The sequence below is a fragment of the Schistocerca cancellata genome, chromosome 7 (assembly GCF_023864275.1).
Source record: "Schistocerca cancellata isolate TAMUIC-IGC-003103 chromosome 7, iqSchCanc2.1, whole genome shotgun sequence".
NCBI lineage: Eukaryota > Metazoa > Arthropoda > Insecta > Orthoptera > Acrididae > Schistocerca > Schistocerca cancellata.
In genome coordinates, this window is record NC_064632.1 from 422420023 (window position 1) to 422445835 (window position 25813).

Consider the following 25813-nt stretch of genomic DNA (forward strand, 5'->3'; position numbering starts at 1 on the left):
AACATGGCTTCAAAATGGCAAATGAGATTGTTGTCATAACTATATGAGAAAAAATATATCTGTTGTTTTCTAACCTCTGACATTGAATGTGAGCATATGTAATAAATAAGAAAGAGACGGAGTTTGTCTTCATGTGTACCAGCTTCTCCATCAGCAAGCAATTCCATAATGCTCCGATCCAGGGTTGTTTTGCTCATAATTTTTTCTTCAAATTCAAAGAACGTGTCCAAACGACGGGACTTGATACAGTTGAGAATTGCTTAACAGGAGAAATACATAATTATGTTATACTCAATTAGTTAAATGACAATTATGACAGCTATTTTACTATGTAATAAATGTGACCGCCTTTCAAAACTATCTGCTGTGATATTTCTGACTTCCTCTGATGCATACAGCTCAATTTCAACAGTGAATGTTTAGTCCACACAGTATTTCTTTGAGGCAACTGCTAGACATTTTTAAGCTTTAGGCACAAAAACAGCTTTCCATCTGACAGTATCCAACACTTGTCTCAAAGATACATTGTGCACATGGAGAAACTAGCCTGGTGGCAGCCCATAGAGGCTACATTCTCACAACTGCTTTGTCTTAGGTACAGCTATTTTATTATTTTCTGATTTTGTTTCAACATTTCAATTTGTACTTTCCACTTTTCTTGATCTAAATTTTTTCCCCATTAATGAAACATGGATATGTCTCTCTGTTGACTTCCATAATTCATTCTATGAATGTTTTCACAAATACAATGACATTTCTTGTTTGCCTTTTTCTCCTGAAGGCAAGCAGATCCTCTAACACGTTGGTCACTAACTTGCTTCCTCATTCTTCTTAGAATAATACAAGCAATGGGTTTGGTACTGTGAAGTATAAGACTGACAGTTCTGCACTATTTTGGGTCACAGGGTTCCTAATCTTATATCTCATATTGACAATGCCATTGCCCTTCACATTATGGAACACATATAAATCCACAACACAGTTGTTAAACTAAATCCTGCACACATTACTATCCTTTCCAAATTTTCTCTCTGTTGTTATCCATTAATGTTTCATCTGCCATCTTATGAATGAAATGTCCAATGACTACCTAATATAAGTTTTTGTGTTACAGTAACAAAAATTCTAGTAAAGAAACAATAAATAAATATGAGAAAAGCTGACAGAGATGTGGCACAGAGACTTTAGAAGATGCTGCACATATAGGTTGGTGTTCGATACATCAGGTAAAGGCTTTTGATCTAGTAAAATGGAAAATACTGCTTGAAGTATTCAAAAATAATTTGGAACAAGTAAGTTAATTATACCTATGACATAAGAGAGGTGATAGTGAAGGAAGCAGAAAAAAGTAGCTATTAGGAGAGAGTGAAACAAGGCTGCAGCATATCTCCAGGCCTGTTTATTGGACATACTGGTCGTGGAATAACAGCAGATAGATAAATAGACAGATAGGGAGGGGGAGGGGGAGGGGGGTGAGAGAGAGAGAGAGAGAGAGAGAGAGAGAGAGAGAGAGTTATTAAATATGTAGATGATCAAGTAGTCCTTGAAGAAAGTGAAGATGATATTCAGTAAATTGTGAAGGTAATAAGAAAAACGTGGGGAAAATTAGAAATATGTTAGGATTTCTAAGGCACATGTAATGAAAACATTAAAGAAATGCACTCCAGTAAATGCAGAGATACAGTAGAAGAAAAACAAAAAGGAATTAAGCAAATGAACTACTTAATTTAGACAGTGCACTTACTGCAGATGTAAATCATCTTCTTTTTTCCAAAGATAGGATCTTGCTGTTATGTCCCCTTGTTATATGCCTCTACTGCTCATGATTAGTGGCTTCCCTGGCTCCCCACCCACTTTGACTAATTAATAATCTGTTTCCTAGTAGTTGACAGTTCATTATTATTTTTGGGAGTTCTTTCTTTATTATTATTATTTTTTTTTTCATCTTTTGATATGGTATTTCCATATATATCAGTACTCCCAAACCTGTGAGTACTTTTAACTCTCATCTAGGAAAAAGAGTGGCACCCCAAAGTTAGTAAAGTCTCTGAGCTATTATGAGTTTATGACCTGAGCAAAGATCAATTTAGGTTCTAGAGAAATTAAAAAACACACAAAGCACTACTCAAGCTACAATTATTTTAGAAGAGAGAGAGAGGGGTTACATGCCAACACACATTTACAGTATCTGTAGATTTAAAAGCTTTTGACAGTGTTAAATTAAATACAATTTTTAAAATTTTGAATAAAACATAGGGAGCAAAAGGCTGTCTACCAATGTCTTCTTGTAATCTGGCCAACTCTACAGATGGATGAGTCGATATAATAATGCATATGTCTGTAAGGTCGCTAGGTGCAACGCGGAAGGATACAGCTGCTGGTGCCAGATCATGTGGCAAAACACCAGCAGCAGATTTAAGGGCTGCCACCACTGCAGCCTACTTGTCAACCAGATGATGATTATAGCAAGCTCTCCTATACCTATTGGCAACAACCCTACACCATGCGGTTTTCTCCTGGGCTGTGATTTGGACTTTGTTGTAACCTATGATGACATTTGACCAGCACAAGGATTAGCCTGTTGCTTACTTCAGGATCCTGAGATCATTATTCAACTGACCATTGTGTTTTCAGTGAAAAACCAATGGCTTATGGGTGTCCAAGAGAGCAGTTTCTATGTATTTCCCATTCGAATCTATGAACAGTGTTTCGCAGCACTGATGTGTCAGTTATTCAACAAACACTCATAGGACTTTAGTGACCAAGAGTTATCCACCACCAAAAGTCATTTGTTTTGCTTATTTCCTGCCAATAACAGTAAACTCACACACAGAAAAAGTCCCTAAACTGCAGGATTACTTTTATCAGAAATCAAAATGCAAGATTTTTCAAGAGAGCTAGCAAACCAAAGTTGGGATGAAGTGTATAGAGAAACCAGTGTTAATAATGTTTTATTATAAATCTAAGGTGAGAAAGGATAATGATGGTAATATGATTATTGATTCTGGTCCAGAATCACAAATTTAAGCAGCAGTCCCAATAACGACCAAATTCCAAAACTCTTATATGAAGTGGCAGTGAATTGTATCGAACACCTAAAAATGGTAAAGCAATTGGAAGTGACAGTATTCCAGCTGAGATACTAAAGTATGGAGGAGAAGCACTGCACAGGCGTTTGTTTCACCTGATTCAGGAAATTTGGAAAACTGATATCATACTAACAGAATCGAAATCACTGATAATCCCAATAGGTAAAAATGAGACTTGAAAAACTGTCAGGAAATATCACTGGTTAACACAGACTATATGATTTTATCTTAATTATTGCTAAACTACTTGAAAACATATGCATAAAGTATAACTGGTAATCATCAAAATTGCTTTCATAGAAATAGATCCAATACTGACAATATAATTGCAACCATAACAATAAATGAAAAACTATCAGAATGTAAGTAAAAAGTACATTACTTGTTCATTGATTTTACAAAATTGTATGATTCCATTCACGGGCAAAGCCTCCGGAATGTAATGACAGAATTTGGATTTACAATTGAACTTATAAATTTCTGAAAATGTGCATGGATAATAATATAAGCAGTGTTCTGCTAAATGGAATAAATCATTTCAAAAATAAAACTGGACTAAAAGAAGGAGATGCCCTGTTCCCTCTTCTCTTTAATGTAGTCTTGGAGAGAGATGTGATGGAACTCTAACTGTTACCTGCTAGGCTCCTCCAAAGAAATAAAGTTCAGGTGTAAGCATATGCAGATGGGATAGTGGTCATTGGAAAAAGTGAAAGAAAGATTTCACAGCTATCTGTGGAGTTCGCAGAAGACGCATCCAAACTTGGCCTAAAAGTAAATGATCAAAACACAAAATTAATGATAATTCAAAGATTTAGAAATGAACAAGACAACCTATTGCATCTAATAATCGGAAGACACAAATTACAATGCACTGACCAGTTAAAATTCCTGGGTGCAATGACAGAGACAAGCAGAAGCGAAAACGAGACCACAAAATGTTAACAGAGTCTACTACTCCATACAGAAAATTCTAGACTGCAGAAGAACAACAATTACAAGTTTTGAAAACAAAGTTTATAGGAAAATATTTGGTCCATACAATGATGATAATTTGCAAAGCTAGAAGAGGAGACACCACACGTAAGTTCACATGTTATCACATCAAACAACAATAATGAACATAATAAATTCCAGAAGACTTCAATGAGCAGGCCAGCTGATGAGAGTGAAAGAAGATCAAGTGATTTTAAGAATATTAAAGAAGTCATTTGGTAAAATGCCATAATGGAGATGCAGAAATACATGACTGGATGAATTTACAACAATATGCAACAAGATGGGCAAAAAAATTGGCAGGAAGTATCGCAAGATAGAAGCATTTGGAGGTAACATTTGAGTTCAGCAAAAGATCTCCAAGTCCCTAAGAAGCCAAGAAGAAGTAGTAGAAGAAGAATGTAAATAAAAAATTCAAACCGAACTTTGAAAGATTTGTAAAACGTACCCACATCAGCAGCAATGTCTCACAAAATTAAATAACAGTTAAATATGTTTCTCCACTCAATTTTTGGCCCAATTCAGCAACAGTAAACCAGTCTTCAAATAAAAAGGCTGCCTCTGTAGCAGGTATTTATTTTGAAACTGACATGTTTGCCACTAGTGACATATCTTTTCTTTTTTTTCTGTAGTCATTAGTCTTCCGACTGATTTGATGTGGCCCAGCACGAATTCCTCTCCTGTGCCATCCTCTTCATCTCAGAGTAGCACTTGCATATATGTCCTCAATTATTTGCTGAATGTATTCCAATCTCTGTCTTCCTCTACAGTTTTTGCCCTTTAAAGCTCCCTCCAGTACTGTGGTGTGTGTACTGTAAGACCTACAGTACACACACCATCAGATTATTTGACTTGTCGCTCTAACGAAGTAGGCGAGTGTCAGCAATATGTCTCGTGGTCTTATCGTGGCGTGTTTATCTTCTGCCGTTAGGTCAGACGATAGAAATGCCACTTGCACGCTTAGAGCAGCAGATTGACGGTGACCAACTTTAAACAGAACTTGATTAATTTTCACACACATTTATTAAAATAATAACAAGCATAAAAATTACTTAACTTGGTTCTGGACGCTATTTACAATTGACAATCTGAAGTTCCTTTGGTATCAGTACGTTAATCTTATTCTCACATATATCTCTGATACTTGACAAAAGTGTGTATACATTTATCTTCATGGCTATGTACAGGAATATGGTAATCTTATTAGGTGCAGACTTGACTATAGACTGGTACAGACAAATGTAGAACTCGTACAGACTGGTACAGACTAATGCAGACTGGTGCAGACAAATTCAGACTGACTAATCGGAGGTCTGTACACTAGTTATAATACCTCGCGCGTTCATGTATCACTGCGCGAGTGTGATCCGCGAGGAGAAAAGGTTCTACGTTAGCAGCAATCTCATTGGCTGCGTTACATATTAATACGTGAATTGACGGAAGCAGAATTTGGTCCGTCTCTATGGTAGCGCCATCTCGTAGTGCGGAGACGGACGAGCGCTGCGCCTGCGCTATTGTGCTTAGCGGGGCGCGCTCTAGTGGGAAAGTTGTGTACGCACTGACTACATGGAACTATGTACACAACAAGTACTGTGGAAGTCTTTCCCTGATGTCTTAACAGTTGTTCAATCATCCTGTCCCTTCTCTTTGTCCACGTTTTTTTACTCATCGATTCTGTGCAGAACCTCCTCATTCCTTACCTTATCAGTATAACTAATTTTCAACATTTGTCTGTAGTACCACATCTCAAATGCTTCAATTCTCTTCTCTTCCAGATTTCCCACAATCTAATTTTCACTACCATACACTGTGCTCCAAACAAAGATTCTCAGAAATTTTTTCCTTAAACTGAAGTCTATGTTTGATACTAGTAGACTTCTATTGACCAGGAATGCCCCTTTTGCCAGTGCTAGCCTGCATTTGATGCCCACTTTGTTCCATCTGTCACTGATTATTTTGCTGCCTGGGTAGTAAAATTCTTTAACTTCATCTACTTCATGACCATCAATCCCAATATTAAGTTTCCCACTGTTCTCATTTTTCTGCTACTTTATTACTTTCATCTTTCTTCGATTTACTCTCAGTCCATATTCTGTACTCATAAGACTGTTCATTCCACTCAGCAGATCACATAATTCTTCTTCACTTTCACTCAGGATACCAATGTCATAAGTGAATCACATCACTGATATTCTTTCACCTTGAATTTGAATCCCACTCCTGAACCTTTCCCTTATTTCCATCATTGCTTCTTCAATGTACAGATTGAACAGTTGGGGTGAAAGGATACATCCCTGTCTTACACCCTTTTTAATCCAAGAATTTCATTCTTGGTTGTCCACTCTTATTATTCCCTCTTGGCTCTTGTACATATTGTGTTTACCCATTTCTCCCTATAGCTTACCTCTATTTTTCTCAGAATTTTGAACATCTTGCACCATTTTACATTGTCAAATGCTTTTTCCAGGTCGACAGATCATAGAACATGTCTTGATTTTTCTTTAGTCTTACTTCTATTATCAATCACAATGTCAGAATTGCCTCCCTGGTGTCTTCACCTTTCCTAAAGCCAAACTGATTATCATCTAACACATCATCAATTTTCTTTTCCATTTTTCTGTATCTTATTCTTGTCAGCAACTTGGATGCATGAGCTGTTAAGCTATAATTCTTGCACTTGTCAGCTCTTGCAGTCCTAGGAATTGTGTGGCTGATATGTTGCCAGATTCTCACGTTCCACACACCAATGTGAATAGTCATTTTGCTACCACGTCCCTCACTGATTTTAGAAATTCTCACAGAATGTCATCTATTCCATCTGCCTTTTTTGATCTTACGTCGTTCAAAGCTCTTTTAAATTCTGATTCTAATACTGGATCCCCGTTTCTTCTAAATCGACTCCTGTTTCTTCTTCTATCACATCAGACACATCTTCCTCCTGATAGAGGCCTTCAGTGTACTCTTTCCACCTATACACCTTCTCCTCTGCATTTAACAGTGGAATTCCAGTTGCATTCTTAAGGGGACCACACTGTGGTTCAGGTGGCAAAAAAAATCGATTTTCGGTTTTCATCATATTTTGATAGATTAAGGTTTTATTTAAGTACTTTGAAAAGGATTTTGCTGAAAAATTTTTTTTTCGAGCATTTAAAGAGCATTTTTCTACCACGTGTGTTTATGTGCGATGCCCACTTTTCTGCACATATTTTAGATCTTTATATCCCCTACGTTGCATGTTAGGTGTGTTTTTTTCCCCCCTCCCAAGTGTGTTGGCTATCCTTGGAATGCAACAGTCAGTATTCTTTTGTTTCTGTTGTTTGTAAACAACACGCTTTCAAACACGTGGTTAGTTTTGTTCAAGTGTGACTGCAAGTAGTTGTTATATTTACATTTCCAGTGCTTGCTCATGTGTGTTTTGTTGTGTTTATTGAAGGTGACGAAATGTAAAGGCATTTTCAAGAAATGACAATTTAGAGGAAACAAGTTTAGAAAGCTTTCTGTACAAGAGGTTATGTCACCTGGCAACGATGTTTCTAATTGTAATTCTTCAACAAGTGCGTCATCAAAGAAGCTCTCACCATTTAAAGAGAGTTATAATGAATTTACTGTAAGTGACAATGGGTGCCGTAACATTATTATAAATTTGAAAATATTACCAGATGTAATTTCTAAATTTGTTCAATGTAGACATTGTGGTAAGTCACAGAATGTGAAAATTTGTGAGAGTGCCAGTGGGAGAAAAGGCCTAGCAATTGCTTTGGATTTAATTTGTACTAAATGCTCAGCTGTGATTTCATTTATGAGTTCTTCAAAACCAGATGCAAGTGGCCCTTATGAAATCAATACTAGATTAGTTTATGCCTTATGATCCATTGCCAAGGGCATGGCTGCAGGGAGAACATTTTGTTCAGTGATGAACTTACATCAACCACCAAATAAATTTGAAAATGGACTGCAATATTAGAGAAAGCTGTATGTGAGGTCAGTGAGGAAAACATGAAACTGGCTGCTAGGGAAGCAGTGGAAGAAAATGATGGCTGTTCGGATATTGCAGTTGCACTTGATGGAAGTTGGCAGAAAAGAGGACATACTTCTCTGAATGGAGTAGTGACTGCCACGAGTGTAGACACCGGTGAAGTGTTAGATGTGGAGATAATGTCTAAATATTGCAAATGTTGTAAAATCAATGAACATAAAGAACACAACTGTGTGGCTAATTTTAGAGGAACAAGTGGTGGTATGGAAGTTCACTGAGTACAACAAATATTTCATCGCTCTGTAGAAACAAGAGGCATACGGTACACCACATATTTGGGCGATGGTGACAGTAAGGCAATGTGGTGAACTCTAAGCCATATGGATATGCCATTATTAGCAAAATAGAATGTGTAGGCTATGTTCAAAAACATTTGGGAACAAGGCTGAGAAAACTAAATGTTGATATGAGAGGAAAAAAATTAATAGATGGAAAATTGTGACTTCTGAAGATGGAAGATGGAAAATTGTTGACCGGACAGGGTCGGTTAACTAAAACTGAAGCAGAAAACTTGCAGGTATACTACGGGGAGGCAATTAGGAGAAATAAAGAAAATCTGGAGGCAATGGAGAGAGATGTTTGGGCCATATTCTTCCGTAAGTCCTCTACTGATGACATGTCATGTCATGAATTGTGTCCATCAGGAGAAAATTCGTGGTGCAAATACAATAGGGCTCAGGCAACTGGAGAACGTTATTCTCACCAGCATTCTCTTCCTGCTGATGTTACTACAGCAATTAAACATATTTTCAGAGACTTGGCTCCTCCTGACTTTCTAAGGAAATGTCTGCATGGGCAGACACAGAACCCAAATGAATGTTTCAACAGCACAATTTGGAACTGCTTTCCTAAAACTGTATTTGTAGGCACGCATACAATGAAACTAGGAGTTCATGATGCTGTTATTACATTCAATTGTGGTAATATTGGAAAGTGTTTGGTACTGAAAAAGCTGGGAATTAATCCTGGTGAAAATATGATCACTGGGCTGCAACACTGTGATAAAATGAGGATAGCTGATGCAGACAGGTCTGCATCTAATATGGCCAAGAAAGCAAGACAAACATCCAGGAAGGTGAAAAAGATGCTGGAAGACCTGCTAGAGGCCAAAGAAGGGCCATCATATGCTGCACGACAGTTTTAATTAACTGTAAGTAACAAATTTCAAAAGTTTTCTCTTTAAAGTCAATTTCCCGCAAACTAAAATTTTCAGTACATATGCCCCATTATATCAGAAACTATCATAGATAAATGAATGAAATTTTCAGAGACTCTGCATAACACAAAAATCCACCTCTGGTACTACATTCATTAATATTCCCCCATTAGGAAGTTAACAAAAAAATATTTTCTGCAGAAAAAACTTAATATTTTTTGTTAATAAATTTACAAAAGTATTTCTTAAAAACTATAAAATGGATAAAGTATATTTTAGTACTGTTGACTCTATTAGCATCATGTAACACACAGTAAAAATATTAAGGTCCTGCATCAAATAGTTTTTTCAGGAATGGGTCAAATACTTGCCTAAATTAACATGGGATAGATAAGCAGGGTGTGGTCCCCTTAATGTTGCCACTTTTGCTTATAATTTCACTGAAGGATGTTTTGACTTTTCTATATGCTGAGTCAGTCCTTTTGACAAACTGAGTCAGTTCTTCCGACAATCATTTCTTTTTCGATTTCTTCACATTTTTCATGCAGCCATTCCATCTTAGTTTCCCTGAAGTTTCTATTTATTTCATTCCACAGTGACTTATTTCTGAATTCCTGAATTTCCTTGAAAATTTTTGTTCTTTCTTCTTTCATCGATCAACTGAAGTATCTCTTCTCTTACCCATGGTTTCTTTGCAGTTACCTTCTTTGTACCTATGTTTTTATGTTCCAACTTCCGTGACTGCCCTTTTTAGAAATGTCCATTCCTCTTCAACTGTAATGCCTACTGAGCTATTTCTTGTGGCTGTATCTATAGCCTTAGAGAACTTCAAGCATATCTCATCATTCCTTAGTACTTCTGTATCCCACTTCTATGCCTATTGATTCTTCCTGATTAACCTCTTAAACTTCAGCCTACTCTTCATCACTACTACATTGTGATCTGAGTCTGTATCTGCTCCTGGCTACGCCTTATAATCCAGTATCTGATTCCTGAATCTCTGTTTGACCATGATGTTATCTACCTGAAATCTTCCTGTATCACCTGGCCTTTTCCAAGTATACCTTCTCCTGCTCCTGGTCCTCCTCCTCTTGTGATTCCTGAGAAGAGTATCTGCTATTACTAGCTGAAATTTATTACAATCTCAATTAGTCTTTCTCCTCTCTCATTTCTTGACCCTAGCCCATATTCTCCTATCGTCTCCCAATACGTATTGTGTTACCCTTTCAATATTCTCATATATTTACCCTATCTCTTCATCTTCAGCTTGTGATGTCAGAATGTATATCTTAACCACTGTTGTCAGTGTTTGTTTGCCGTCGATTCTGAAAAGAACAATCCTATCACTGAAATGTTCACAGTAACACACACACTGCCCTGCCTTCCTATTGATTACAAATCCTACTCCTGTTATACCATTCTGCGCTGCTGTTGATATTACCCTATGCTCATCTGACCAGAAATCCTTGTCTTCTTTCCATTCCACTTCCCTGACTCCTACTATATCTAGACAGCCTTTGCATTTCCCTTTTTCAGATTTTCTAGCTTCCCTGCCATGTTCAAGTTTCTGACATTCCACGCCCCAACTTGTAGAACGTTATCCTTTTGTTGGTTATAAAATCTTTCTCTCATGGCCTGCCACCCCCCGCCCCCCCCGCCCCACCCTTGGCATTCCCCAGAGATCCAAAGGGACTATTCTGGAATCATCTTTTGCCAACAGAGAGATCATCATGACACTCTTTCAACTACAGGCCACATGTCCTATGTATACATATTATGTGTGTCTAATGCAGTGGTTTCTATTGCCTTCTGCATCCCATGCTGATTCTTCCACCATGAGGGGCAGATTCCCACCCCCAGGGACAAGAGAGATCCCTGAACCTCTGTCTGCTCCTCCACTCTCTTTGACAAGGCCGTTGGCAGAATGTCGGCAACTTGTTATGCTGGAAGTTTTCGTCCACCAATTTTGATTGTTGTTGTTGTTGTGGTCTTCAGTCCTGAGACTGGTTTGATGCAGCTCTCCATGCTACTCTATCCTGTGCAAGCCTCTTCATCTCCCAGTACTTACTGCAAACTACATCCTTCTGAATCTGCTTAGTGTATTCATTTCGTGTTCTCCCTCTACGATTTTTACCCTCCATGCAGCCCTCCAGTGCTAAATTGGTGATCTCTTGATGCCTCAGAACATGTCCTACCAACCGATCCCTTCTTCTAGTCAAGTTGTGCCACAATCTCCTCTTCTCCCCAATTCGATTCAATACCTCTTCATTAGTTATGTGATCTACCCATCTAATCTTCAGCATTCTTCTGTAGCACTACATTTCAAAAGCTTCTATTCTCTTCTTGTCTAAACTATTTATCGTCCATGTTTCACTTCCATACATGGCTACACTCCATACAAATACTTTCAGAAACTACTTCCTGACACTTAAATCAATACTTGATGTTAACAAATTCCTCTTCTTCAGAAACTTTCCTTGCCATTGCCAGTCTACATTTTATATCCTCTCTACTTCGGCCATCATCAGTTAGTTTGCTCCCCAAATAGCAAAACTCCTTTACTACTTTAAGTGTCTCATTTCCTAAAATAATTCCCCCAGCATCACCCCACTTAATTCTACTACATTCCATTATTTTGGTTTTGCTTTTGTTGACGTTCATCTTATACCCTCCTTTCAAGACACTGTCCATTCCGTTCAACTGCTCTTCCAAGTCCTTTGCTGTCTCTGACAGAATTACAATGTCATCAGCAAACCTCAAAGTTTTTATTTCTTCTCCATGGATTTCAATATCTACTCTGAATTTTTCTTTCGCTTCCTTTACTGCTTGCTCAATATACAGATTGAATAGCATCGGGGAGAGGCTACAACCCTGTCTTACTCCCTTCCCAACCACTGCTTCCCTTTCATACCCCTCGACTCTTATAACTGCCATCTGCTTTCTGTACAAATTGTAAATAGCCTTTCGCTCCCTGTATTTTACCCCTGCCACCTTCAGAATTTGAAAGAGAGTATTCCAGTCAACATTGTCAAAAGCTTTCTCTAAGTCTACAAATGCCAGAAACATAGGTTTGCCTTTCCTTAATCTTTCTTCTAAGATAAGTCGTAGGATCAGTTTTGCCTCACGTGTTTCAACATTTCTACGGAATCCAAACTGATCTTCCTCGAGGTTGGCTTTTACCAGTTTTTCCATTCGACTGTAAAGAATTGGCGTTAGTATTTTACAGCTGTGACTTATTAAACTGATAGTTTGGTAATTTTCACATCTGTCAACACCTGCTTTCTTTGGGATTAGAATTATTATATTCTTCTTGAAGTCAGGGAATTTCACCTGTCTCATACATCTTGCTCACCAGATGGTAGAGTTTTGTCAGGACTGGCTCTCCCAAGGCTGTCAGTAGCTCTAATGGAATATTGTCTACTCCCAGGGCCTTGTTTCAACTCAGGTCTTTCAGTGCTCTGTCAAACTCTTCACGCAGTATCATATCTCCCATTTCATCTTCATCTACCTCCTCTTCCATTTCCATCACCCCTGTATAGACCCTCTATATACTCCTTCCACCTTTCTGCTTTCCCTTCTTTGCTTAGAACTGGGTTTCCATCTGAGCTCTTGATATTCATACAAGTGGCTCTCTTTTCTCCAAAGGTCTCTCTAATTTTCCTGTAGGCAGTATCTATCTTACCCCTCATGAAATAAGCCTGATTATTAATCAAAATTTAAGCTATGGCAGGTATCAAAACTGAGATCAAGGAGGATTTTTGATTACTAATCAAAGATCCTACCCCTACACCATGCCATTTAATAAACAATAATGTATGTATTACAGAAAATGTTGTGACCACAAGACTATCCAACCCCAATTAAGTAACTGTTGACTTAAGTAAGTTATTTCATTAGCTAGTTCCTCTATGGCTAAGTAACCACCAGCATGACTGCCGTTTGTCATCCACCACTGTGACCTCGTCTTTACTCCTTGGATTTGCAACTCCATTTTTAACTACTTTTAAGGCAAAATTAAATAACTATTAATTTATTTAAACTACGTACTCCTAGCACTGTCTTGTAGGACTACTTTTAATTATCCTGCAATATGTAAATCATAGCCACATATTAGGCACAAACAACACAATTGCTTGGCACTCAAGATCAGCTGTTCATTCATGTTACATCAGTACATGGTTCGCTGTCACAGCCAACATGCTGCCTAGTGCACTTATTTGTGCAATATGCCTGTTTTCCCCAAGCCTATGTTCACTCTGGTTTTCACCATGACTTGGTGAGAATGACTGTCTAATAACCCCCTGTAGGTTCTTTGTGCCCATAGATACAGAAAGTCTGTTCTAGCAGTTACCCGTTTTAGAAAGAATTTTTATAAAATTTATTTATCTTTTCAGGCTTCTGGTTTTATATTTGACATTTGCAGTTAAGCTCCATTCACTGTTTACTTTTTGACTAGTGTAGTTTATACCGTCTAAGGCAAGTTCTTCTTATAAGTTACTTAAGTCACTAGTTACTTAGTTGGGGTGGGTCATGGTCACAGCTTGTATAATACATACATTATTGTTAATTTACAGAAATTATGAAGATGCGCCACTAGCACAAAATGCGTCAATTTTAAAATAAATCCCTGCAAGAAGACTGCCTTTACATTTGGAAAAAGGATAATACAGGGTATCAGAAAAAAAAACCCAGAACCTTAAGTACCTTTGTTCCTTCAAAAATGTCAATGAGCCAAGAGTATAGAAAGGTTTCTAGGAGGGTGCTGAAAGGTACTGATTCCTGCAAAGGCTGTCATTTAATGACAAATAATATACAATGCAGAGAATAAAAGCAGAGCAGTCTGGAATATCATTAACCTATAAACAGAGTGGGATCAACAAAATCATAACAACATACTGATAGGAGAGAGGGATAAAGTAATAAAATGATCCAACCGACTTGCAATCATCGTTTTTCAAGTATTACAAGGAAATTACAACAAAAATTGCAAAAACAAATATAATACTTGTAAATAGTGGTGCACTAAGTATAGTGATATTATTATGAATCACACAGCATGGAGTCAGTAAAACCTGAAGAAAACCTAAAGAATAAAAAGCCTTAGCTGAAGTACCAACATGTGTGATGAAGCATACAAGAACACAGTATACAAGCTCCCCTAACACACATAACAAATGATTCATTCCCATCAGGGGACTTTCCAGATTATTTAAAACAGGTAAAGTTGTGCCTCTCCTAAGCAAAAAGGTTATACAGTAGACATAGAAAACTACAGACCAATTTATTATGCTGTTGCATTTCATAAAAATTATGTAATGAAGTATGAATGACTGATTAATTAATTGCTTGAATAAATACAGCCTTCTAAGCAAATCATAATTTGGTTTCCGAAGTGATATAGCTAACAAGTGGTTCCAATCACACCCAGCAGATAGGGTACAAAGAGAAAGGCTAACACAAACTTCATAAAGGAAGCTAAACTCTTAGTGAAATATCAGAAGCAAACTACATTAATGTAGTAGTTCCTGAGGGTATCGTTTCAATTATGGGGAAATACTCTCTTTGCTGCTGACAGCAATACAGTCACTGAGAAAACAAGAGATCTCTCCTAATTAAACTTTCAAGGAAGTTTACCACTAGTCAACATGCAACAGTTACAGTTAACATAAAGAAACCAAATGCCATAAATGTCAATCTGAAGAGGGAAAATGACACTCTTAAATTAAACGGCAGACAGGTACAGTTAAAAGTACGTTCAAAAGCAGACTATGCTACTGAACCAAGTTCTTCATCAGATTTAGAAAAATTCAGTCACATTCATATGTGCACAACTCACAAACATATGGCCACTGTCATCTCCGGGTATGTGAGAGTTGTGAGTGTATGAATGTGTGTGTTTTCCCTAAATTAGATGAAGGACTTCATCAGATAACTTAGCCTACTAGTAATTAGTAATGTGAAGACATCAAAAAAGATATGATTGTCGGAAGGACAGACTCAGCATACAGGAAAGTCAAAACAACCTTTGGTGACATTAAAAGCAACGGTGGTAACATTAAGAGTGCAACAGGAATTCCACTGTTAAATGCAGAGGAGAGAGCAGATAGGTGGAAAGAATACATTGAAAGCCTCTATGAGGGTGAAGATTTGTCTGATGTGATAGAAGGAGAAACAGGAGTCGATTTAGAAGAGATAGGGGATCCAGTATTAGAATCGGAATTTAAAAGAGCTTTGGAGGACTTACGGTCAAATAAGGCAGAAGGGATAGATAACATTCCATCAGAATTTATAAGATCATTGGGGGAAGTGGCAACAAAACGACTATTCACGTTGGTGTGTAGAATATATGAGTCTGGCGATATACCGTCTGACTTTCGGAAAAGCATCATCCACACAATTCCGAAGACGGCAAGAGCTGACAAGTGCGAGAATTATCGCACAATCAGCTTAACAACTCATGCATCGAAGCTGCTTACAAGAATAATATAAAGAAGAATGGAAAAGAAAATTGAGAATGCGCTAGGTGACGATCAGTTTGGCTTTAGGAAAAGTAAAGGGACGAGAGAGGCAATTCTGACATTACGGCTAATAATGGAAGCAAGGCTAAAGAAAAATCAAGACACTTTCATAGAATTTGTCGACCTGGAAAAAGCGTTCGACAATATAAAATGGTGCAAGCTGTTCGAGATTCTGAAAAAAGTAGGGGTAAGCTATAGGGAGAGACGGGTCATATACAATATGTACAACAACCAAGAGGGAATAATAAGAGTGGACGATCAAGAACGAAGTGCTCGTATTAAGAAGGGTGTAAGACAAGGCTGTAGCCTTTCGCCCCTACTCTTCAATCTGTACATCGAGGAAGCAATGATGGAAATAAAAGAAAGTTTCAGGAGTGGAATTAAAATACAAGGTGAAAGGATATCAATGATACGATTCGCTGATGACATTGCTATCCTGAGTGAAAGTGAAGAAGAATTAAATGATCTGCTGAACGGAATGAACAGTCTAATGAGTACACAGTATGGTTTGAGAGTAAATCAGAGAAAGATGAAGGTAATGAGAAGTAGTAGAAATGAGAACAGTGAGTTACTCAACATCAGGATTGATGGTCACGAAGTCAATGAAGTTAAGGAATTCTGCTACCTAGGCAGTAAAATAACCAATGACGGACGGAGCAAGGAGGACATCAAAAGCAGACTCGCTATGGCAAAAAAGGCATTTCTGGCCAAGAGAAGTCTACTAATATCAAATATCGGCCTTAATTTGAGGAAGAAATTTCTGAAGATGTACGTCTGGAGTACAGCATTGTATGGTAGTGAAACATGGACTGTGGGAAAACCGGAACAGAAGAGAATCGAAGCATTTGAGATGTGGTGCTATAGACAAATGTTGAAAATTAGGTGGACCGATAAGGTAAGGAATGAGGAGGTTCTACGCAGAATCGGAGAGGAAAGGAATATGTGGAAAACACTGATAAGGAGAAGGGACAGGATGATAGGACATCTGCTAAGACATGAGGGAATGACTTCCATGGTACTAGAGGGAGCTGTAGAGGGCAAAAACTGTAGAGGAAGACAGAGATTGGAATACGTCAAGCAAATAATTGAGGACGTAGGTTGCAAGTGCTACTCTGAGATGAAGAGGTTAGCACAGGAAAGGAATTCGTGGCGGGCCGCATCAAACCAGTCAGTAGACTGATGAAAAAAAATTATACTTTTAAAGGTGCCTGTCTGCCGTTCAATGCCCCTTTGTGTGGTGAGTGGCTATGTGTCCTAAAACATACTGCTGTTATTCAGTCCAAGACTTTTCAATGTTCGAATGCTAAATCAAATGTAGGTGGTGCCTTTACAAACTGCATAATGAACACAAAATTTCTGGAAATGTATGAGGTGTGATCATAAAGTACGGGTAATTTTTTAATTTCACAGGATTTATACATCTGATTTTCAATTCTTTTATCTTATAGGTGCACATGTTCCTGACTTATGTTTGCATTTTCAGGTATTTTGATTATTTAGTTTGTTGCTGACAGTAAAAAAGGTTGTAAGTGTTTTCAAGTGCTTGGTGAATTTTTACTTTCGAAGAAAGATGGGTCAAAGGAATTGCATTCAACTTTGCTTGGAATGAAGTGCAGCACAACATTTTAGATGTTGACTGTGCCTTTCAGTGAATCTACTATGAGTAAGACAAGAGTTTACGAGTGGTATAAATATTTCAAAGAGTGTCAAGAAGACACTCAAGATGAGTGTCCTGGATGCCCCTGCACATCAGTTACTGATGGCAATGTGGAAAAGTAATGAAAATGGTCCTGGAAAATCACTTAATCATTATCAGAGAGGTTGCTGAAGATGTCAGCATATCCTTTAGCTCACACCAAGCAATTTTGTTGTTGTTGATGTTTTAGGCATGAAACATGCAGCAGCAAAGTTTGTTCCGAAATAGTTGAATTTCAACCAAAAATGATGTTGCATAGACATAGCTCAGGAATTGCTGATTGAAGTTGACAATAATACAGAACTTCTAAAGAAGATTACAACAGGTGGTGAAACACGGGTACAAGGGTATGACATCAAAACTGAGATCCAATCATCCCAATGCAAACTTCACCAAGTCTGATCAAATGTTAAGGTTATTCTCACTGTTTTCTTCAATTACAATGGGATAGTGCATCATGAGTTCCTGCCTTATGGTTGTACGGCCAATAAGGAATACTAACTGGAAGTTGCGCATTTGCATGAAGGAATATGAAGGAAACAAACAGAATTGTGTCAATACCACTCATATAAACTGTATCACAATAATGCTCCCACTCACACGTCAATTGTTGTTCATGATTTTTTGGCAAAAAACAGTAACGTTATACTGCCTCAGCCACCAAATTTGCCGGACATGGCCCCCTGTGACTTCTTTCTATTCTCGAGCCTGAACAGAACCATGAAAGAATGTCATTTTGCCACCACTGATGAGATAAAATCAGAATTGCTGAAGGAGCTGAACACTATAATGAAAAGCGAGTTCCAGAAATGGAAAAAAAAGTGCTAGCACAAGTGTATTGTATCTGAGGGGGATTACTTTGAAGCAGACGAAGTTGGTGTCGATGAATGAATGAAGGTTCTTTAAGAAAAACAAAAATTCCCATTACTTTTTGATCACACCTTGTATATTTATTCTCAGTTCAAGTGGTGTGAAAACACATCAGCGTGTCATGCTCTTCGAGTACCTTTATCAGTGTGTAACAGTTGCCGTATTCTAGTTGCATACTATTCATATATACACTCAATTTTTAGCTATGAAATTCTTTACAGAGGGACAAATGTGTGAAAGAAAAGCAAAGTTTTCATGTTACAGAAAAGGATCATAAGAATGATAACCTAAGAAGGTAATTAGGCTTATTGTAAACATCTGGAAATCCAGGATAGAATAATGGCAGTATTATGAAAAGGATAGATTGCTACTCACCATACAGAGGAGACGGTGAATCACAAAGAGGCACAACAAAGAGACCGGTAAAACTGTGAGCTTTTGGCAAAAAAGCCTTCTTCTAAAGTAGACACCACACACACATTTACCCAAGCATAACTCACACACACTTGACCACTGTCTCTGACCACTGAGGTGGGACTGCGTGCAGCTGTGCATGATGGGAGAAGCAATCTGGGTGGTGGAGGTAAGGAGTATGCTGGGGTGGGGAGGGAGAGGGATAGCAGGGTAGGGGTGGGTGGTGATAAAATGCTACTTGTGGGAGCTTGCAGAGACATGTGGGGAAAGGATAGGGCAGTCAGGTGCAGCCAGTTGGTTAGACAAGGAAAGGAGGGAGGGGGGGGAGCAAAGTAGAGGAAACTGTGGGTGAGTTGGTGGAAGAGAAGGCAGTGGAGTGCTGGAGTGGAAGGACAAAAATTAACAAAGGTTGAGGCCAGGGGGGTTACAGGAATGTAGGGTACATTGCAGCATTCCCACCTGTGCAATTCAGAAGTGCTGGTGTTGATGGGAAGATCCCAATGGTGCAGGCTGTGAAGCAGTCACTGAAGTGAAGAACATTGTGCTGGGAAGCATGCTCAGCTCCCCCATTCACTTCACCTGGTCCTCCTCAACTCAACAAGCCAGCTTCATCAGTGTTGAGCTGCACCTCAAAGATGGCTATATGTGTACCTCTGTCCATAAAACAAACCTACCAACCCCCAGCAATACCTCCAATTCAACAGCTGCCACCCATTCCATACCAAGAAGTCCTTCTCATACAGACTAAGCCACCCATCTATAGTGACAATTAGCCCCTCGCTAAATATACCGAGGGGCTCACTGAGGCCTTCATAGACCTAAATTACCCTCCCAACCTTGTAGAGAAAGAGATTTCAAATGTCTCATCTCTTCAGTCACCCACCACCTCCCACAGTTCCATCGTCTGGCCACAAAGAATATTCACATCATGACTGAGTACCACTAAAGACTGGAGCATACTCTGCCACGATTTTGACTACTGCTCATTGTGCCACAAAATGAGGAATATCCTACCCACTGTCCTTGAGACTCCTTCCACAGCAGTATTCCGCTACCCAAGGAAACTATGCAAGATCCTCATTCATCCCTACTTCACCCCTACTCCCAAACCCTTGTCTTGCGTCTCCTATCCGCTAGACCTAGGTGCAAGAGCTATTCCATAAATCCTCCCACCACCATGTACTTCAGTCTAGTCACAAGTATCACCTATCCCATTGAAGGCAGGTCTACCTCTGAAGGCATCATTTGGTCTACAAGCCAAGCTACAATGACTACACTATGTTCTATGTGGGCATGACAACCAACTAGCTGTCTGTCCGCAAGAATGGCCACCAACAAACTGTGGGCAAGAGACAGCTTGATCACCCTGTTGTTGAGCATGCTGGCCAACACAATATTTCTCTTCAATGACTGCTTCACAGTCTACATCATCTGAATCCTTCCTACCAATACCAGCTTTTCTGAAATTCACATGTGGGAACTCTCCCTGTAATATATCCTACATTACCTCTAACTCCTTAGTCCCTGTCCTTCACCCACCTATCCCCTTCCTCGATCCCACTCCAGCACTACAAAGCCTTCTATTGTCCATAGCCTTTTTTTCCCTCCTCTACTTCACTCCTTTCCCATATTCCAGCCACTTTGTACCTCATCAGTGAAGTGACAGCATCCAGGGGGATGGCACATTGAAATAACTGAGGAACATGACTTGACTCCTTGGCTGCTAGACCTGCCCTTAAGTTCCCAGCAATACAAGTGTGTCCTTGCACCCAGCAGAAAGACACCTCCTTCCCCAGTCACTGTAGCTGGAGGAGGGCATGTTTTGAACTCCTTTATCTGCTGGATACAAACTTTGCATAGAGTGAAGGGCACTCAGAAATCAGAAGATACTAGAAAGTTAGAACTGGAAGAACATCTCATCTGCCCCTGTGCCTGCAAGATTGTTATATAATTCTGCATCGAAGACATTAAAGTCTTGAGGCAGTTGGACCTTGAGGACGCAATCCAGTAAAACAACAGAGCAACTGACTGTGGTCCCCTGTTTAGACCCACCCATAAAGACAGCTACACAGTTGTGGTGCACAGAGGAAATGTCAGAAAATACTGCATTAAAAACAAAAGCAGCAGTGCAGTCTCTCCAGAACAGCACCAAATCTAAAATCACTCAGGGCCTCTGCAGTAACCAGGGCAGCAGGCAGTTAAAACCCTGGATTTGAGTTGTACTTGCTCCACAATGAGTCCCTCCAACACATGATGCACGTGGATCCCAAACAGCATTGTGCCTCATGGACTGTTGCAGAAAAGGCATTCCAGAGGCAGATGAGCAACAACATGGTATGTGGGTGAATTCGGAGCTGCAAGGAACTTGCATGCCTGATGCACCATGAGGAGCTGACGCCGGATGGCAAGTGGTGGTTCCCTGCCCTCAGCACGGAGACTGGGTATGGAACTGGTCCTATAAGCACCCATGGCCAGCCAAATCCCCCCAAGATGGACATCGACAATGTTCTTCAAATAAGGGGCCTTGCCGATCCTTATACCATGCACCCATAGTTGAGCCACAAACGTTGGAGCGCTCTATAAAACTGGAGCAGACGTGCCCTGTCTGCTCCCCAAGACCTGTGGCTCCCCTACTGTGGCTGTCGCCTTCTCCTTATGTGCAGCTTGTAGCCCTTCCTATACCTTGTAAACTATAATACTATGAAATGTTCAATATCTTTCAAAAAGGGAGTCACAGACGAATAAAAACAGAAACCACATTCCAGCTCTAATAGGTGAAGGAGATGAAAGGTAGGCAGAAGATGAGAATTCAGAAAGAGTTTTGCCATATCCCATGTTATTCAATTTGCAGCTGAGCTAGGAGTATAGAAAACAAAGGAGACATTTGGAAATGCAATTGAAGTTCAAGGAGAAGAAGTGGGAACACAAAGTTTTGCCAATGGCACTGTAATTCTGTAGTGGCCTGCTCACTAACTTCAGCAATCCAGCAACCTAGGAAGCTTGGACAGTTGCAACAGCAGCCAGAAGACTGCAGCTGCAATCACAACTCAGTGCAATGTCATCACCCAATGCCTCATGGCCGATCCTGCCAGCTGTCAATGTGGGAAGCACTAATGCTGTCAGCTAGGTCGGTCAGTAGCTACTTATACAAGCTGATAGCTTGTGGCCCATAAATACAGCCCCTGACCTGCCCCCCCCCCCCCCCCCCAAAAAGAAAGCATTGGTGTTAATCCGACACAGTAGCATCAGTCTAAAGTGCTGAACCTTTCAGACAGCTTGATGTCTACTGTTTGATCATTGTCAGACTTGCTATAGGTGTGAACACTGTGTTGGAAGGACTGCCATAACAAACATATTGAAGTAGTTGTAGTGCTTGGTTATTTATTGGAATCAGTTCTTGAACCCTAGACAACAGTTTGTTGGGCTGCAGCTGCAAAGGACAGCATCACTGCAGTTGCTGCCATCACTGCTACTGCTCATAGCCCTGCAGTGTCCACCTCTGCCTAGGAACCATTGATTTAACAGATTCTGTTATGTGCATCTGATATATTGTTAGGTAGACCACCCTGACAACCCTCTGCTGTTCAGCTACATCTCTGTTTCAACCGGTGACAGAAGTGGCACTGAATGAACTCTTCTGGTCACTGCTTGGCACACCAGTTTGGCTGGTGTACAGAATCATGACTCCAGTGGACACGGTGTTGCTGGCATGTCTAACCTATCTGTGCATTTTCCCTCTCTTACAACATGTCAGTCAGTGAGAAAGTTACCATGCAACATACAATAGAGCATCCTTTGGATCAGGTTATGTGTAAATAATTAGATAATTGTAGTTTGACTGTGGAGCTAAATAAGTTAAGGATAGCCAGAAGGGTGAAAACCTCAGACACCTAGCCCATTTATCCCAGTACTGAAATTTACTACATCAGTTTTGGTCACATCATTCTGGAGGAAACCTAAAAATAATTAAAGTTTTTCTTCAGAATTTGGGGGCTGGAGCGACTTTGGGTAAATGACCTAAGGAACAATCCATAATTCAACAAATACATCATCATCCAACAATCAACTGGGATAATTACAGTGAGCATGACAGGACATCCTGCAAAACATTAATAAATGCCTTCTCTGAAAACTACCTAGAACAAATGTTTGGTGCCCCACTCACAATGGGAATACATTAGATCTAATGTCAACAAACAGACCTGATTTCTTTGACTGTATCCACATCACTGGTATCAGTGACCATGAGGCAGCTGTAGCAATGATTACCAAAGAACAAAGGACAACTAAAGCAAGTGGAAAGATTTATATGTTCAATCAACTACATAAAGAAGAAGGAATGCTACATCTCAATGAGGAACTTCAGACTTTTAGCTCAGAACAGGAGCATATAGAGGAATTATGGCTCAAGTTTAAAAGCATAGTTGAGTATGCACTGGGTAGATATGTACTCATTAAAACAGTTCATGATGGGAAGGACCCCCCATGGTATACAAACTTCTACAGAAACAGAGACTATTGCATAATAGAAGTAAAAAAGCATATGGCCATAGACAGACAGATGCTAAATAAAATGTGTTTGGCTGTCAAGAGAGCAATGCATGAAGCCTTCAATGATGTCCATAGCACATTATTTTCAAAAGGCCTTTCACAAAACCCAAAGAAAGTTTGGTAATCTGTAAAGGCTGTTAGTGACACCAAAATTAGTGTCTACTCACTCACTGATGAGACAGGAACTGAAACTGAGAGTAGCAAAGCATAAGCAGAAATGCTCAATTCTGACTCTAAATTTTTCCTTACAAAGGAAACCTTGGGAGTATTGCTTCAATTTAATTCTCGACTGCTGAAAAGATGAGTGAAATGGATACTTGTGTCAGTAGCATTGATAAACAGCTGAAATCATTAAATTGAATAAACCTCTAGGGCCGGATGGAATGCCTATCAAATTTTAAACTGAATTCATAGCTCCATCACTCTCTTTTACCTATAATCTACCATCGATCCCTAGGATGAAAATGCCATTCCCAGTAGTTGGCAGAAAGCGCAAGTCATACCTATATACAAGAAGGGTAGCAGAAGTGAACCATAAAATTACCATACAATATCCTTGACATCCATTTGTTGTAGAATCTTAGAACATATTCTGAGCTCAGACATAATGAGTTATGTAGAACATGCCAATCAGCATAGCTTGCAAAAACATTCATATTGTTTCTCACATGATATATCAAAAGCCATGGATCAAGACAGTCAAGTAGATGCAGTATTTTTTTATTTCTAAAAATCATTTGACTCAGTACCACATCTATACTTACTGTCAAAAATATGATGCTATGGAGTATCAAATGAAATTTGTGATTAGATTGAGAATTTTTTGTTAGGGAGGTTGGATCAAGTCTTCGACAGATTTACAGGTGACTTTGGGCATGCCTCAAGGAAGTGTGTTGAGACCATTGATGTTGGGTATTAATGACCTTCCAGACAATATTAATAGTAACCTCAGACTTTTTGCGAATGCTGCAGTTATTTACAATGAAGAACCCTCAGCAGGTAGCTGCACAAACATTCAGTCTGATCTCAATATTATTTCAAAGTGGTCCAAAGACTTAAAACTTTCTCTAAAAGCTGAAAATGTAAAATTTTGAATTAAAACTAAGACAGATGTAAATTATCCCATGAAAACCTACTTGCAAAGTTTCTGGAACCAACTTTAAGTGATGAATCTAGGAATATTTTACAACCATCTACATATATGAAGATCTTTACAAAAGGTAGCATCTTAAAAAAATATCTTCAAACATAACTATGATTTGCATTTTCAAATTCTCGCGGCGTAATGAATAATCCATTAAATTTCGGGCATGCAGCCGTGCAAATAAAATTTCTTCTACTGATATTTCGGCCGCGTATCGTCCGGCCATCTTCAGAGCGAGTCACAAGACTGATGACAAGGTGCCAAGCGCGGCCTTATATGCTCCACCACGGCGGTACTGCGCATGCGGGTCACAGATGCTGCGCCGCCTGTGGCGAAAGCGTACGGACGTTCGATGTGCTTATCGATGTTTGATCGGCGGCGGTGACACGGTGACGACTTCTCTGCAATTTAATTAGTCCAAGAGCCGGATTCCATGCTTTGTCCAAATTGAAACCATTCATGGAATGAATTACAGTGATGTGAAGATTTTAACATCCACCTCTTCTTTTTGGGAATCTGTATTCAAGGAAGCCATAGAAATTCGATTAGCCAACAATTTAATAAACAGAGATAAAGGTTTCAATTTGGACAAAGCATGGAATCCGGCTCTTGGACTAATTAAATTGCAGAGAAGTCGTCACCGTGTCACCGCCGCCGATCAAACATCGATAAGCACATCGAACGTCCGTACGCTTTCGCCACAGGCGGCGCAGCATCTGTGACCCGCATGCGCAGTACCGCCGTGGTGGAGCATATAAGGCCGCGCTTGGCACCTTGTCATCAGTCTTGTGACTCGCTCTGAAGATGGCCGGACGATACGCGGCCGAAATATCAGTAGAAGAAATTTTATTTGCGCGGCTGCATGCCCGAAATTTAATGGATTATAACTATGATTTGTATCATGTCAACTTATGAAGAAGCTTAAACTACATATAAACACAGAAAGTACAAAGTTATGCAAAAGAGGCGTGTATCATACTGGAGTTATGTTATACAACCATAGGCCTCCTTACTTAAAATGCATATCACCAGTAAATTCAATAAAGGTAAAGTTGAAATAATTCTTGCTTGACTATTGCTTCTACTCTGTCTCTGAATTTCTGGATCATCATCATCATAAGTAAACCTGATTTACCAAATATTCTTAATTAAATAATTGTGTATTATATCATTTTATATTATTATTATTATTTACATCGATTGTGTTGATCATGTAGTCTCCCTTAATAACTACTGTATTTATAAATATGATGTGTTACCTTGACTTGCCCTATATATTTGTACAAACACTGCAGTATGTCACTTTATATTAGGACGTACTTTGATTGTGTTGCTCATGTAGTCAC

At 39.2% G+C, this 25813-nt stretch overlaps 1 protein-coding gene across 1 annotated transcript in view; it reads right to left on the bottom strand.

Moving 5' to 3' along the window:
- LOC126092620 (protein sly1 homolog) overlaps nucleotides 1-25813 on the bottom strand; it is a 161596-nt gene that overhangs the window by 24644 nt on the left and 111139 nt on the right. The window contains exon 10 of the mRNA XM_049908337.1: nucleotides 75-259. Within this exon, the coding sequence (XP_049764294.1) occupies nucleotides 75-259 (185 nt within the window). The remainder of the gene's footprint in view (nucleotides 1-74; nucleotides 260-25813) is intronic.